The following is a 16,813-nucleotide window of genomic DNA, read 5'->3' as shown; positions in this document are numbered from 1 at the left end:
TTAAGAACACCGCCACGCAGCAGCCGTGAGCAGGGTGCTCGTCCTACCTCACTTTGCGGACTACTTTCTTCATTGCCCATTTTTTTCTTTGTGAGAAAAAGTTTTGGGTGGGGAAAAAAATAGAACACAGTTTATCATTTAATAAAAGCAAAACTTTCATTTGGTCTCCGTACTAATTCAAGATCTATCAGTGACAGGCAAATTATAAAACCATTGATGTGTTTCATACGGAATGTTCTTACAGGAAAGGAACTTAGAAGGTGCAACTATTAATCAATTAACAAAACTCTTTGATCACGCAAAAGTATATATTTTTTTATAATTCATTTATTTTAATGTATCTATTCATGCTGAAACAAGGCAGCCATCCCGACTGGATCAGGATACTTCACAAAATTTCACCTTTGACTTGGTAAGTATAAGATACTTCCAATGACACTAAAGACTCCCAACTAACCAAACAAAATACACAACAGGGTGATGTCATTAATTATATAATACAAGATGCCATGTCTATGTGTACACAAGACATCACAAATATTAATTGGCTTGTAGACGGTTACCTGTTGCCCTGCCGATGCGGTCACACCACCACCCCTCTGATCGTAAACCCGTGGAAGCAACTGACACGTGTGTGACCGTGGAAGTAACTGACACGCGTGTGACTGTTGAAGCAACTGACACGTGTGTGACCGTGGAAGTAACTGACACACGTGTGACCCTTCATCTAATTGCACGTTATGAAGACCGTCCTTTCTGAGGCCTCAGAACATCAAAGAGGGAACAAACAATTCACTACCGCGAAAAGATTTCGCATTATTCTAACCTTCGGCAGGACAATACTTAACTATTTAAACAAAATCAACTCAAATGATATAATACGCATGTAAATAAATTATTTAGTATCACCTCCAATAATATCCCAAAACGGCAATCTGCACTTCTGCGTATATTTGTTGACAGCCTAATTAGCTACCCTACAAAACTGGAAGTATCAAGAAACTGCTGTACTGTCAATTTGGACCAAAATATTATTGAGCACCTCAGCTACTCCATGTGAAACCAAATTGAAACATACTTTGGCACCTGAGCACCCTTTGCAATATCATCTTTAAATAGCCGAGACTGGCCCAAAATTGAACGGATCCCATCACGAAGCGTGTGACAATACCTAAACAACACATGTACAACAAGAAACCATCCTTTTGGAAACGTAAATACAATACTTTAAATCTATTGCTGAAAAATACTTCATAGGATTGTTGCGCGTGCATCACTGCTAGACTGGGGTGGCAGTGTGGTGCAGTGGCATCATGTATAGCTGGAGAACTCCCTCCAGACCGATTCTGACATTTCAATGAGGTGACAAGTGAAAGCGTATATCCCAGTTATGTGAATTCGGTTGAAATTGTCAATAAATTGGACGTTTGACCCAATAATTTGGCCAAATTGGCTTACAAACCCGAGTGTTATTTATCTACTCTACCATTTACAATAACGTGGCTCATGATGCGAAAACATTTCAAAATTATATAACAGATATGTTTGTGCTGTTTGGGAGGGGTACGCACAGGGGTAGTGTGAGGGTGATGAGATACCCACCTGGACCAAGTAATTTATTACGGTCGATTATCAATGGGTCCCTAACCTTGTATGATAAAAAGGAAAAAAGTATCACCTTATTGGGTTTGGACGGAAATAAATTGTCCTTTTGAGATGCCTTCAGAATGGACGGTTTTAAAAGACAAGCTCCAGCAACGGTCTTCTCCAAAGTGGCAGATGAAGTTGCTTCGATTTCATCCAAATCTCCCCAATCAATGAGGTTTTCCACGAATGAAGAACTCATCCTGGAAAAAAATAACGATACACACATTAAAAAAACCATAAAATGACAAATAATCAACACACACCCCTCGCCAACTCAACATCAGAACTCTTATCCAGTGACGCTGCAAGCCAGGTCTCAAACACGCTGTTTTTATTACACACTATCTGGTCCCTGAAAACAGTGAAGCGTTAGTCAGAGCTACTAACCTTTAACGATCCTGACCAGTGCGAGTGTGCTGCGTGTATGAGGCCACTTAAGGTAAACAAAGATTTATATTATTGCACACGGTAGTAATGTACTCACCACCGATGCAATGCAGCTGTGTTGATCCCTTTGACAAGACCACAGGGGTGTCATTGTATACCATTTAAGCTTTTGAGAAAACTAAACTCATGATACAGTTTAGTAAACTTAACATTAACACTCACTGTACATCACAACACCTCACAGCACACTTTGGTCGTCACACTCATGACGTTGGCTGCGCGCTGTGGGTGCGCGCCAGAGGAGTGCCGGTCTAGGAGTGCCGGCCTGGCGGCTGTTTGGAATTGTCTAAATGTGGGCTGGATTTTTGGCTCACTGAATATTTTTTTTAATTTTTCCAGACACGGTCTGGCTCAGTCAAAAAATTCCAGATACTTGAATTCCAGATAGCTGGAAGTTTACTGTATGTAGCAATGTATGTAGAGTGCAACCAAATTTATACCTACATTTGAAGGTAATAAAACACTTACAATACTTAACATTTTTACGGTTCGAAGGTTAAAGATGAACATTCAAAGGCTTTACATATAATTTACATTCTCTTTTAGAGGTCTGGCATGCAAGGGCAAAGTTTACTTTAAAGATCACCTTTTTTATTGCATGGGCGGCCCTCAAAATTGTTTAAATCACAGGGTGGACAGGTGGCTCAAGGGTTAGAGCACTGAACCTGGCACTGCTGAGATCCTAGGTTTGATTCAGGGCAAACGTCCGTGGTTAAACCGTGTTCTCAGGTGCAAAGTTGACATTTTTGGCATCGTCACCAATGACTGCACAAATTTTGACACCACATTAAATGGTCTTACACATTTCAGTTTGATTGACATGAAGACCATTGTGCAAAGCATAACAAAGTGATCCCCTAAAGAGGATCAAGGGTTCCATGGAAGCGACTTCAGCAGTAGTTTTTCGAGAGCATCTTTCAGTCTCTGACACAAGGTGGTTGCGTTACCAGCTACCCGTATGTTGGTCTTCCCCTGCACCTCTGATTAGCACGGTTGGCTGTGTATGGTGCAAAAAGTAGTTCAACATACATACATGGAAATGTATGTGTCAAGTGAAATGATACAAAACCACAACCGGAATGTAATTTTTATTTAAGAGAAAACAAAGTTGTTAAAACTGATAAAATCATAAGGAGAAAGTACCCAAAACACAGACGAAAACATATCCCAGGCATGACACCACATTACACAACAAACTACAACGGCGAGGCTTGACAAGACTATCAAAGGTTTTTACCTTTACATCGTGCAAAAATATAATTGACATGAATCAGTATGACTGATCTAGTCTGCATAAAGTTTACAGACACAAGACTCCTCTACCCAAGAAAGTAACTTTACAATGTTCTGCTTTTTCTTCTTTGGTGGATGCTCACAGCTGTCCACACTGGACAGGAAAACACTGCACGGGAAGAGTGCTGCTATTCTCTCACAAGCCAAACCCCTCGAGGTCAGGTTCACCTCGTGGCGGATAACTTCGGGCGCACACTTCCCCTGCATTCGCCTATCGTCACCCATAGCTCTACTCACACACAGGGCTTCGGGTTAACACTCTCTCCACAAACGATACCATTTAAACATTCCAACATTTTTAACACTTACATATTACCTAAGCAGTGTATTAAAGGCCAAACATGTTTTTATCATCTAAAGATCATTACAATAGCGTCAATATTCATATTACCTACTTTAATAAAATAAACAATTCGCAAATCAAATATTTAACTTTACATGGTTTAAAATTCTTCACATTGCGAAAGTTCATGTTACACTCTCAAGGATTATATTGTGTATGAAAAGTACCAGTTGAATGTCACTGTATTATACTATGAATTGTAACAGATGGCACAATGTACGTTTTTAATACGGAAACTGACATTTCCACAAACTGAGTTTATAGCACCTACCACGATGAGCGACGTTCCAGCCACTGTGGTAACCGCAAAGAAGAAACCACCACCCACTTGATCAGGCGTATACAATGTGGTAGAAGTCGCTAGGTACTGCAGCAGTAAGCAAGTAGTGGTTGGTGCCGCGCTAAGTCGTCCAAGAGCCACGGAGAGCACTCACAAGCTGCGGGGGAGACCACGCGGGCGCACGACGCAGTGGGTCCCGCCGCCTGCAACACGCCCTGCCACCTCACCCCAGCAGCCTCCCCTCTCTCTCTCTCTGTTTACTCCTCCCACCACGCGGGGGGGGGGGTGGGGGGTGACGAGCCACATGTGGTAGCGAAACGCTCCCAAACTCGACACCCTCAGAAGACACACACACTCTCTCTTGCCAAACCCGAAGTCACGTGGAATTACCTCACTCCTCTGGGCATCCAGGAGGGACTGAGTCACGAGGTGCCCGGCAGCATGGAAAATTAAAGGGCAAGCATTTGTTTATTTATTTTCTGTCACTGCCGGTTACTCAGGTTTAAAAGTACCTTTTATGGTCAATCATGTACGAGGGAATGTAGTGTGAGCCCTGGAGGGGCATTAACTCCCTCGGGAATCCTCGTCCCATTGACTGCCCCCGACTAGAGTAGTAAGGTAGCACGTTGACCATTCCAGACAGAATTGTTTGGCCACTCCCTAAAATTAGACCACTTCCTCCAGCTGCCACCCCCTCCCCCACCACCACCCCACACGCATTATCATCCACAAGACTGCCACTCAAATTGGCCGAGAGGTTACAATGTGTCCGTATCGTTTTTGAGAATCCCAAGGCTGGACATAATACAATTCATAACCTTAATAACAGGTTTATCTGGTCATTCATGAGAACAAAATGTCTACACCATAGATATCACGGACGACCAAAATGTGAGTATTATAATATAGCTCCTTTAGAAGTCATGAACTCGGATCACAATTGCAATGTTATTTGTGAATACAGTGAGGGAAAAAAAGTATTTGATCTCCTGCTGATTTAGTACGTTTGCCCACTGACAAACAAATGATCAGTCTATAATTTTAATGGTAGTGTAGTGGAGTAGAAGATACACATGGGTAAATTGGCCATATACAGTACATACAAACAGTGTGGGTCACATAAGGTCGGGCAGGTGGTGAAGTCACGGGTGGAGTAAGCAAGCCAAAGTAATTAAGGGAGTCAAGGCACGAGGGCTGTGATTGGTCGAGAGGCTGTTAGCGTTAAGTGGCGGTGTCACGAAGTCTGGGCCGTTGGACAGGTGCGAGCTGGCGAGAAAATGCCAGCGAGGCACGTGGCAATTAATTAAGGCTGATTTGAAAGGGGATAAAACGCTAGGTGATTTGGACGGCGGGGGAGTTTGTTGGCGAGAAGTGGAGACAGCAGCGGGTAGAGAGAGAGATGCGAAGAGGGGAGCCGGCAAGTGTTAGTGAGGAATAGATTGAGAGCCGAACCCAGAGGACAATAAATAGCGATAGCGAGGGTTAGCGTTATCAGAGTGGAAGTTACGGTATAGGTAGGTACAGGGAGAGTTAGCGATAGATAAGTCACTGTGTGTGAAGAGATAGATAAGTCACTGTGTGTGAAGAGATAGACAAGTCACTGTGTGAGAAGAGGTAGACGAGTCACTGTGTGTGAAGAGATAGACAAGTCACTGTGTGTGGGGGACAAGTCACTGCATGTGAAGAGAGACGAGTCACTGTGTGTGAGGAGATAGAGATAGAACCACTGTGTGTGCGGGGAGTGAAGAAGAGACTGTGTGGGGAGACAAGGAGTATGAGCGGACGGTGCTGAGGGGAATTCGAGTGTTCGAGTTGGCGGAGCGCGGAGAGGAGAAATTATAGTGTGTGTGGAACGATGGAAATAAAAGTGACGGTGGAGGAAAGGCGATTGTCGTCCGAGTGAATCCAAGGCACTACAATAGGTTTATTTGAACAGTGAGAGACAGAATAACAACAAAAATCCAGAAAAATTCATGTCAAAAATGTTATCAATTGATTTGCATTTTAATGAGGGAAATAAGTATTTGACCCCTCTGCAAAACATGACTTAGTACTTGGTGGCAAAACCCTTGTTGGCAATCACAGAAGTCAGACATTTCTTGTAGTTGGCCACCAGGTTTGCACACATCTCAGGAGGGATTTTGTCCCACTCCTCTTTGCAGATCTTCTCCAAGTCATTAAGGTTTCGAGGCTGACGTTTGGCAACTCGAACCTTCAGCTCCCTCCACATATTTTCTATGGGATTAAGGTCTGGAGACTGGCTATGCCACTCCAGGACCTTAATGTGCTTCTTCTTGAGCCACTCATTTGTTGCCTTGGCCGTGTGTTTTGGGTCATTGTCATGCTGGAATACCCATCCATACCCCATTTTCAATGCCCTGGCTGAGGGAAGGAGGGTCTCACTCAAGATTTGACGGTACATGGCCCCGTCCATCGTCCCTTTGATGCGGTGAAGTTGTCCTGTCCCCTTAGCAGAAAAACACCCCCAAGGCATAATGTTTCCACCTCCATGTTTTACGGTGGGGATGGTGTTCTTGGGGTCATAGGCAGCATTCCTCCTCCTCCAAACATGGCGAGTTGAGTTGATGCCAAAGAGCTCCATTTTGGTTTCATCTGACCACAACACTTTCAACCAGTTGCCCTCTAAATCATTCAGATGTTCATTGGCAAACTTCAGACGGGCATGTATATGTGCTTTCTTGAGCAGGGGGACCTTGCGGGCGCTGCAGGATTTCAGTCCTTCACGGCGTAGTGTGTTACCATTTTCTTGGTGACTATGGTTCCTGCTGGCTTGAGATTATTGACAAGATCCTCCCGTGTAGTTCTGGGCTGATTCCTCACCGTTCTCATGATCATTGCAACTCCACGAGGTGAGATCTTGCATGGAGCCCCAGGCCGAGGGAGATTGACAGTTCTTTTGTGTTTCTTCCATTTGCGAATAATCGCACCAACTGTTGTCACCTTCTCACCAAGCTGCTTGGCAATGGTCTTGTAGCCCATTCCAGCCTTGTGTAGGTCTACAATCTTGTCCCTGACATCCTTGGAGAGCTCTTTGGTCTTGGCCATGGTGGAGAGTTTGGAATCTGATTGATTGATTGCTTCTGTGGACAGGTGTCTTTTATACAGGTAACAAGCTGAGATCTGGAGCACTCCCTTTAAGAGTGTGCTCCTAATCTCAGCTCGTTACCTGTATAAAAGACACCTGGGAGCCAGAAATCTTTCTGATTGAGAGGGGGTCAAATATTTATTTCCCTCATTAAAATGAAATCAATTTATAACATTTTGACATGCGTTTTTCTGGATTTTCTTGTTGTTATTCTGTCTCTCACTGTTCAAATAAACCCACCATTAAAATTATAGACTGATAATTTCTTTGTCAGTGGGCAAACGTACAAAATCAGCAGGGGATCAAATACTCTTTTCCCTCACTGTATATATCCATATATTTGCACCAGATGTTATTGACTTATTTGAGAATACATATCCATCCATTATATACACCAGATCACCATACCGAGAACGAAATAAATAGACAAAACACCATTTAAAGAAATCACTTAAACAATTTTGGGGATAGAACAAATTACTTAAAACACTAGAAAGAGTGAGTAAAGATCACGATACAGATTGTTTATCCCAGCACACAGCACTGTATGTTGCACATAACGTGCTGTTCAGCTCTAAATTGAGCATCAGGGATACACTTACTGTAGTGGATGCCAGTGAAATATTAATAGAAGTGGGGAGCAGGTCAGTAAAACCAGATATGTTACGGCACTTTCAACTCTCCCCTATTCTGTATTCATGCATGACGACACAAATTTATATTTTGGTTTAAATTGTGAACCAAAGTTAACAGTACACCAGCGTATCTGCCAAATAAAACCACTTAACAGCCACACAGTGAGGAGTTGTACCAGCATCAACATTCTTGCAGCTGGTTGGAAAACACCTCCAAACTACCAACTAGCTAGCTTATTGTGATTTTTTGTATTAATTAAAGGTATAATTGAATGAAAATGGTTAACTTATCAGCATCCTTCTTGGCATATTACTATCTTTCACTATATTGCAATGTTGTCATTTCATAGTCTTATGCATATGGTTATCTCTGTGCAATCCAGAACACTTAACAGGTGGGCAAACAAGAGTTCAATTAGTCAAGACAGAAGCATGGGCACTGCTGTGTCCAGCTCCAGAAAGTTAATGATACTACAGTGGCATGCAAAATAATCTCAGTTGACATTTCTAAATCCAGCCAGGGCTGTCCTGGCTGACCAGCCACTGCATATTCCCAGGGCCCAAGGACCATCCACCTTCAAGTGACATCTCAAGGCTCTCACCTGTTGAGACTCGCATGTTCTACCACCTCAACGTCTTTCCTCCTTCCAGGACTTGAGACCTACTACTATAGGAGCCCAATTTCTACTTCCATAAACTTTGTATTCGCAAAGCTTGCCCCATAAGATCCCAGTGTTCTGGCCTCTATGTCTAAGACCTCAAACAGCTGCACAACTCCTGCCTGACCAAGAAACCGCATCGTCTGCACACTCCAAGTGCCACACATTCATATCAGCTGCAATGATTCCTGGGTTTTTTTACGTTGCTAAACCCATTAATGATATTTGTGAATACACAGTCAAGGCCTATGTACAAAATATTAATGAACATTTATTTTATATAAGATACAATCCCATTGCACGACGCAACAAACACACGGGAAGACCGGAATACACCTTCTATGAAGCTATTCAGTGACATTTGCACGTTTTCCGAAAATTGGATTCGAGAAGCAAAGGCCTACACGTAAATGGAGAAAATATTAACAACCTCATATTTTGCTAAATGTTATATCTGATATTGTACAACCAATGGCAGGGAATGACAGAAAATTACCATGAAGGAGATTGCAGAGCTGGAAATATATGTTTATAATAAAACTAGCGGGAAGTACCTGGCGTTGCCCGGGGGAAAAGATATTTCAAAACTTATTTTAAAAACATAACAGAAACATTCACAAATACCAAGCTATTGTGAAAGCCCGGCGTGCCGTTTGCCCATTTGTCCGTCAACAAAATTATAAGAGGCTTGCAGAAGTCCAAAAAAATTATAGAAAGGGTTTCTGAAAATTGTCGATCCAACCCCCCCCTCGAAAAATATTTTTACCCCCGCGTAGGCATATATACCTACACACCCTACACACAATCGAGCGAGTAGTATATAGTGACTCTATAGTCGTATCTGACTCTAAAGTAGTATCTGGTTCTACAGTAGTATCTACCGACTCTATAGTAGTATCTGCTGACTCTATAGCAGTATATACTGACTCTTTCGTCGTTACTACTGACTCTGCAGCAGTATATACTGACTGTAGTGGAATCTACTGACTGTAGTATTAGCTAATGACTATAGTGGTATCTACCGACTCTATAATAGTATCTATTGACTCAATAGGAGTATCTATTGACTATAGTAGTAACGACTAACTCCATAGTTGTATCTGCTGACTCGATAGTAGTATCTGCAGACTCTATAGCAGTATGTGCAAACTCTATAGCAGTATCTACTGACTATAGCAGTATATACTGACTCTATAGTCGTATCTACCGACTCTAAAGTAGTAACTACTGACTGTAGTATTTACCAACCGTAGTATCTACTGACTCTATACTAGTATCTTCCACCTCTATAGTAGTATCAACCGACTCTATAGTAGTATATACTGCCTCTAAGGTAGTATCTACTGAATCTAAAGTCGTATCTTTTGACGTTAAAGAAGTATCAACTGACTATAGTAGTAACTATTAACTCAATAGTAGTATCTGCTGACTATAGCAGTATCTACTGACTCTGCAGCAGTATATACTTACTATAGTGGTATCCACAGACTGTGGTATTATATACCGACTCTATAGTAGTATCAACCAACTCTATAGTAGTATATACTGCCTCTAAGGTAGTATCTACTGAATCTATAGTATCAACTGACTATAGTAGTGACTATTAACTCAATAGTAGCATCTGCTGACTATAGTAGTATCTGTTGACTCTATAGTCGTATCTACTGACTCTGCAGCAGTATATACTTACTGTAGTGGTATCCACAGACTGTAGTATTATATACCGACTCTATAGTAGTATCTACCGACTGTATAGTAGTAATTACTGACCCTACAGTAGTAACTACTGAATCTATAGTAGTATCTATTCACTCTTTAGTAGTATCTACTGATTATAGTCGTAACTACTAACTTTATAGCAGTATCTGCTGACTCTATAGCAGTATCTGCTTAATCAATAGCAGTATCTGCTTAAATCTTGACTTAAAAGCTTTCATATTCTTAGCTCTTTCGGTAAAGTCACGTTGAAGGGAAACAATAAAATAATAAAATATATAAAGCAATAAAAATAGATATTTATATATTTTATTATTTTATTGTTTCCCTTCAACGTGACTTTACCGAAAGAGCTAAGAATATGAATTACTGCAGTCACGAAAGCTTTAAATCAAAATTTAAAAGCTTTCGTGACTGCACCGATCTTACATTTTACATTGACATGCTAATCTCTCATAATACAATGGCCACCTCCACAGCTGCGCAATCGTGGAGGTACATCACCCTTCTTACATTTACATGCAAATTCCACCTCTAGCTCCGCCCACTTACCCTTGGGCTGAGCCCATCTCAAGCCGATATAACTTCGTGTTTCAGCAGCTCTCCCGCTGTATTTTCTCCTGCCTCGGTAGCTCTCTCGCAATATTTTTTCACCTGATGACGATTGCTTGTGTTGCGATCGAAACGTCATGATCATTTTAGAATTTTTCTATCTACGTGGCTTTACCGAAAGACCCAAAGAATAGTATCTGCTTACTCTATAGCAGTATTTACTGACTCTACAGTAGCATCTCCCAACTTTACAGTAGTATCTACCAATTCTACAGTAGTATCTACCGACTCTATAGTCGTATATACCACTCTATAATAGTATCTATCGACTCTATAGCAGTTAACTCCTAACTTTACAGAGTGCTGTGGTGAGGTTAATTTAACTACTTTAAAGTTGACGGATGGCAAATACAAATAGCGCTGGCTCACCCCGGGGCTTATCGCGTGGTATCTGGGTACTTTTTTGAAACATAAACCCCACGAGTTGTGAGTTGAAAGCGTCGCAAGTTGCGTCCACAGACAGACGGACAGATACAAAATTACTTATATAAGTAAGATCAATTTCGCTGAAGCAAATTAGATACATTTTATGTTGGGTCACATCCTGAATACTGGGCCCAACATGTACCGTATAAACTATACTATTTTTTACTTTACCAGGCAAGGCCAACTGAGCAATACAGCTCTTTTTCAGAAGCGACCCGACTGCAAATGATAGTTCAAGTGGCTTATTACGTGAAAATGTATTGCAGCCAAATACTCTAAACGGATGTTTCTAAATGTGGAGGGAAAAACCAGAGGACCCGGAAGAAAATCCACGCGACCATGGGGAGAACATGCAAACTCCAAATATACAGCAGGCGTCAGGGACAAAACCACGACCTCCTGTATACTACGCACAGTAGTTAACATTTCGCTACAGCGGCACCCCAGGACAATCACATGCCAAGGGTAATCGTTGAAGGTGGACCAGCGTCAAAATGGTGGCATAAACAGGACGACAGCAGGTTGGAGTGCTTTTGTAAAACTAAACTTGGTCACGAAAAGTAACGTACAAATGTGACGAAATTATAATTTTAATAAGTGTATTTTTTAAATAGTGATTTGTTTACCTTTGCTATACTTTGTACTCTTATCGTGTTTTGTATAGTTTCTTGTTGTAACGTTCCGACCCGCCTCTACTGGACATCTGTGAAAAAGAGCTTGGTATCTAATTGGATTCTTCCAGTATGAAAATATTCTGAAATGTTAACTGTCATTGCAAATGAATACGAAACATGGGCATTGGAAAAGAAATTGGAGCAGGACAGAGATATGAGTTAATGGTCAAATAACACATACACACGTTAGAGATGCACTGTTAAGACAGTGGCTTTACAGGTCGCCGAGGTCAAGGCATTGAACTGCACCGTGGAGATCCTGGGTTAGAATCGAGGCAGCCGCCTGTGATTACACCGCGTTCTCAAGTGGAGTGACAGCTGATGGTATCAACCCGGTCGTCGCCAATAGATGCATAGACTTAGTTGTGGGTTTGCACTTACTTCGGTTAAATTCCAGTGGGGAAATGCTGCCGCCTACTGTGGGATGATGGCTAATGCTCAACAGTAACGGTGCCACAGCAGCCAAAGTAACAGGCATAAAGTACGTCAAGCTGGGAGATGGAGCGATGACATAGGCTCGCATGTTGTTGTTGAATGGATTGTCACATCGCGAGACCGTAGGATATGGCTACGGTTTGGGAAAGCCTTCAACCAGCAGTGGATTGATCATGGCCGAGTATCTCAAAAATGCGACGGCCACGTTTGGCTCCTTCACATTACGATGGACTAACACCGACAGCGATGGTAAAACATGTACCACTTTGTTGGGAAATAGTACCGATTTTATTTTACCAGGGATAGCCCATTGAGCTGTATAGATCGTTCAAAGAAGTGGCTTAACAACATGTGGACATTTATCGCAGCCAAATACTCTAAACACATGTTTTAAATGTGAAGGGAAAAACTGGAGGACCTGGAGAAAAATACACGCGACCACGGGAGAGAGACATACAAACTCCAAATATACAGCAGGCATCGAACCCATGACCTCCTGCATACCAAGCGATGTAATTAACATCTCGCCACCGCGGCGCCTCAACACTGGTAACGCAATTGAAGGGCTTGCCCCCGTCACAGGAATGTGGATTTTACACCACTAAGAGGGCACTGGAAATAAATCAGCAACGCCTAAATGACCATTTGAACAACAACAATAAGCCGACATCATTGTAATGGAGCGAGCCATTGCGCTGTAGTCTCCGCGAATTCGGTGACCATCGGTGAGAGCAGCACCTCCGTGTGTATTCCGTCGTGTTTATGAGTGGAGAAATGGTGTGACTAGTGTATAGTTAATGAGCCGTTCGTGTAGTGAATGTGTGCAGCGATGAGGGTAGAGTCAGTGTGGTCGGAGTGTAGTTGGCGTGTGGGGAGCGGTGGCGCAGCAGTTACCGCTCCGCGCTGTGGCGACCCAAATTAGAATCCCGCTCACGCGGTCCCAACATCAATTGACGGATATCTGAACCAGTCCTGCCCCCCCTCTACATCGACTCAGCCTCAAATGAGTTGACCTGGTGCGATGTGTAAATATCGCAACTAGATACAAAGGCGGCTGGGCGTGGTGGTGGCTACAAACGGCCTCGCGTGCCGTGCCGGCCTTCATAGGTGCTCGCTAACAGCGCGTGCCCCAACAGTCTGGTAAGGTTACACGGGGATCTTTGTCTTTGAGTGTCATTGAGTAGAGCAAGTGTGGTGGTGAGTGTAGTAAGTGTGGAGTAAGTGTGGAGTGTATAGTCAGCGTGGTGAGTAGAGCGTGGTAGTCAGTTTAGTGAGTGTGGCGAGTCTAGCGTGGTAGTCAGTTTAGTGAATGTAGTGGTGAGAGGTGAGTGTGGTGGTGAGTAGAGCGCGGTAGTCAGTTTAGTGAGTGTGGTGGTGAGAGGTGAGGGTGGTGGTGAGAGGTGAGTGTGGTGGTGAGTCGAGCGTGGTAGTCAGTTTAGTGAATGTAGTGGTGAGAGGTGAGTGTAGTGGTGAGGGGTGAGTGTGGTGGTGAGAGGTGAGTGTGGTGGTGAGAGGTGAGTGTGGTGGTGAGAGGTGAGTGTGGTGGTGAGAGGTGAGTGTAGTGGTGAGGGGTGAGTGTAGTGGTGAGGTGAGTGTAGTAGTGAGGGGTGAGTGTAGTGGTGAGGGGTGAGTGTTGTGGTGAGAAGTGAGTGTAGTGGTGAGAGGTGAGTGTGGTGGTGAGTGTAGTGGTGAGAGGTGAGTGTAGTGGTGAGAGGTGAGTGTAGTGGTGAGAGGTGAGTGTGGTGGTGAGTGTAGTGGTGAGTCGAGCGCGGTTGTAGTTACCTTGCTGTTGGTGTCGCCTCGCGGATTCAAACCTCAACGGCTCTGCGTTCAAAAGCGCGCGCCCACGCTCTGCGCATGCGCGGACTTGCGCGCGAGATGACGTCGCGCGCATCGGTTCATGGCGATGACGTCGTAGCGCGGGCAGCGCGATGACGTCGTAGAGCGGGCAGCGCGAAGATGTAGCGCGGGCAGCGCGATGACGTCGTAGCGCGGGCAGCGCGATGACGTCGTTGACGCGAAACTTTTGAAATTTTAATCTGAATCAGGCCTCGTCTTGTGGTGTAAAGTGCAGCTTCGAACTTTTATTGCCCTGGTCTTTTTGTGCCACGAAGAAAGGCCATTGCCTGAAACATCTTCCATTACCATACCTGTCAACCTCTTTATCATCAGTGCCGAGCTTATTACAGACCAATGATACTTGTGCCCCACTGCCATTCAGCAGCAACATCACTAAACAATGTGTGACACAGGCGCTGTGTTTGTGTGGCGTGCACCTAGCCTGGCACAAGCGCCGTGGTGACGCCACCGCCGCTTAGTGGCGAATGGCGGTTGTTGTGATTTGTGTGTGCAGCGCGCATCGCCACTGGCGGCCACTCCACATTGCTGTGCCGGGGCCTCTCTATCCTTAGTAATACCACACAAAACGGTACGAGCTTTATCGACCGCAGGCACGATGAGCAGCTGAGTTTCGTTCAGGCTCCCACAGAGCTGCCAACCCAGTTGCTGTACTGCGACCATTCCCTAGCAAGCCACGAGATGGAGACCTCGACTGAGAGCGGCGTGGGAGGGAGTCACGAGAGGGAGGCTGTGGTCCACCAACCCCCCCTCGTCGTGGCTGCCTCCGCAGTGCTGGGATGCACCCTACGTGTATCCAGCCGTGCTCATCAGAGGTGCGGTTTAGGTGCAGCAGGAGAGCCACCACCGCTCAGCTCCCCGATAGCTCAGCTCCCCGATAGCCGCGTTCCTCCTACCGCTGCTGCCACCACCACCATCCTCACCGGGACTCACAGCCGCGTTCTTCCCCGCAGGCAAACCCCGGCCTGAGGCTCACCCGCCCGGTCTCATCAAACTAAACCAGATAAGGCCCCACTGAGCGTTGTAGCTCTTTTTCAGAAGCGACCTGGCCACAAATGATAGCTCGATGCGAGTGGTTTACCACCTGGTGATTTTGGCGGCCAATTACTCTAAACGCGTGATGTTGATTCGTGGAAGGAAAAAACCGGAGGACCCGGAGCAAAATCTACACAACCACGAGGAGAACACGCAAACTCCAAATATACAGCAGGCATCAGGGTCGGGATCGAACCCACTAGCTCCTGCATACCAGGTGATGGAGTTAACATCTCCTAGCAGTGCCAAAGCCGTCGTCGTAAACACGTGCAGCCATCCAGGCGCGTCTCTCGCGAGGTGGCAGAGCGAGAGGCGGCGGGCAGGGGACGGTGGGGAGAGGGAACCGCGAGCCCTGGAGGATGCCCGTGGTCATTTTGGTCGCAGTCGAGAACCTGTGGACTTGAGTCGAGTCTAGGTGCCTGCGGATTTCCTTTCAACATTCGCTGGCTCTCTTCGAGTTAAAGGGGCGCGACGATGGCGAGATGTGAACTCCAGGTCGTGGGTTTGATCCCGACCCTGACGCCTGCTGTATATTTGGAGTTTGTGTGCGTTTCTCTTTCTCTCTCTCTCCATGGTGGTGGCGTGGATTTTTCTCCGGGTCCTCTGGATTTTCCCTCTACATTTAAAATCAACATGCGTTTAGACTATTTGGCTGCAATAAATATCCACGTGATAAGTCACTTAGTTAAGCTATCATTTGTGGCCAGGTCGCTTCTGAAAAATAGATGTATAGCTTAGTGGGCCTTACCTGGTAAAATAAGATAAAAGTTTATAGTTAAAGCAGGCCACATTCTTTGTCTACTGGGCTACTAAATGTTGGTGTGAAAGCAGAATGCTCAAATGGAGATTTACAAATTCGGAAACTGCGGTCACCACCCAGAACAGACTCACGGATCATGAAACGACTCAGTGCCCGATTCACAAATACCAAGGAGGAGGCATCGTCACAACAGCGATGATTCACCACTCCGCTACTCCTGCTGGAACTATCTGATTAACTACCTCAATATAGAACGAGAGCCACACGGAGAAAAAGATTAGCAGGGGCACAAAATCTTCTCTCGCCCAATAGATTCAAGACAGCCAATCAAGGAACCCCGTAAATATATAAATATTACTTAAAAACGAAAAGATGACATGTGCAAGGTACTGGTGTGTTGAGGTTTGTTGCTAAAGATTGTTCGGTCAAATGCTTAGACAAAGACCGGAACCCTTTTAAACGATCGTGCCGTTGCAGCGCTCCTTTGCGTGATGCGACACGAAGCCAGCCGTCCCAGCCGTCGCCGTGAAGCTCGTGGTGTTAGAGCAGTGGTTCTTAACCTGGGTTCGATCGAACCCCAGGGGTTCGGTGAGTCGATCTCAGGGGTTCGGCAGAGCCCCCGCCACGGAGGTCCGGACACACTTGAATTATTGTGTAAATTTGTGATGACACACACGGCCCGCTTGGCCATCACTGGCTGCAGATGATCATGCTACACTGCTTGGCCAATCAGCGCTGCGGGGAATTTAGTGCGTACTCAGTAGTCAACGTGTGACTGTTGTTGTCGTACGTCGTGTGATTTCTTTAATATTTTATCCATACTAACTATGTCGGGCAAAAGAAGAAAGTGGTCGGACGAATATGTACAACATGGATTCTCATGTATCA

At 44.6% G+C, this 16,813-nt stretch overlaps 1 protein-coding gene across 5 annotated transcripts in view; it reads right to left on the bottom strand.

Moving 5' to 3' along the window:
• LOC116941175 (uncharacterized) overlaps positions 1 to 14,191 on the bottom strand; it is a 71,186-nt gene extending 56,995 nt beyond the window's left edge. Inside the window, exons 1-3 of one of the 5 annotated variants that reach the window (XM_076066408.1) lie at positions 14,056 to 14,191; positions 1,679 to 1,847; positions 48 to 86 (exon numbers count right to left, since the gene is read on the bottom strand). In XM_076066408.1, coding sequence (XP_075922523.1) covers positions 48 to 86; positions 1,679 to 1,846 — 207 coding nt within the window. In that variant the 5' untranslated portion in view covers position 1,847; positions 14,056 to 14,191. The other 4 variants (XM_076066406.1, XM_076066409.1, XM_076066410.1 and 1 more) reach the window with 4 other exon arrangements.
• Positions 14,192 to 16,813: the final 2,622 nt, after the last annotated feature.

This window comes from Petromyzon marinus, chromosome 11 (assembly GCF_048934315.1).
Source record: "Petromyzon marinus isolate PM22_M1 ecotype Great Lakes invasive population chromosome 11, UKy_Petmar_22M1.pri1.0, whole genome shotgun sequence".
Taxonomy (NCBI): domain Eukaryota; kingdom Metazoa; phylum Chordata; class Hyperoartia; order Petromyzontiformes; family Petromyzontidae; genus Petromyzon; species Petromyzon marinus.
The sequence above is the reverse complement of the archived record's forward strand: the minus strand, read 5'-3'. Positions and strand labels throughout refer to the sequence as shown.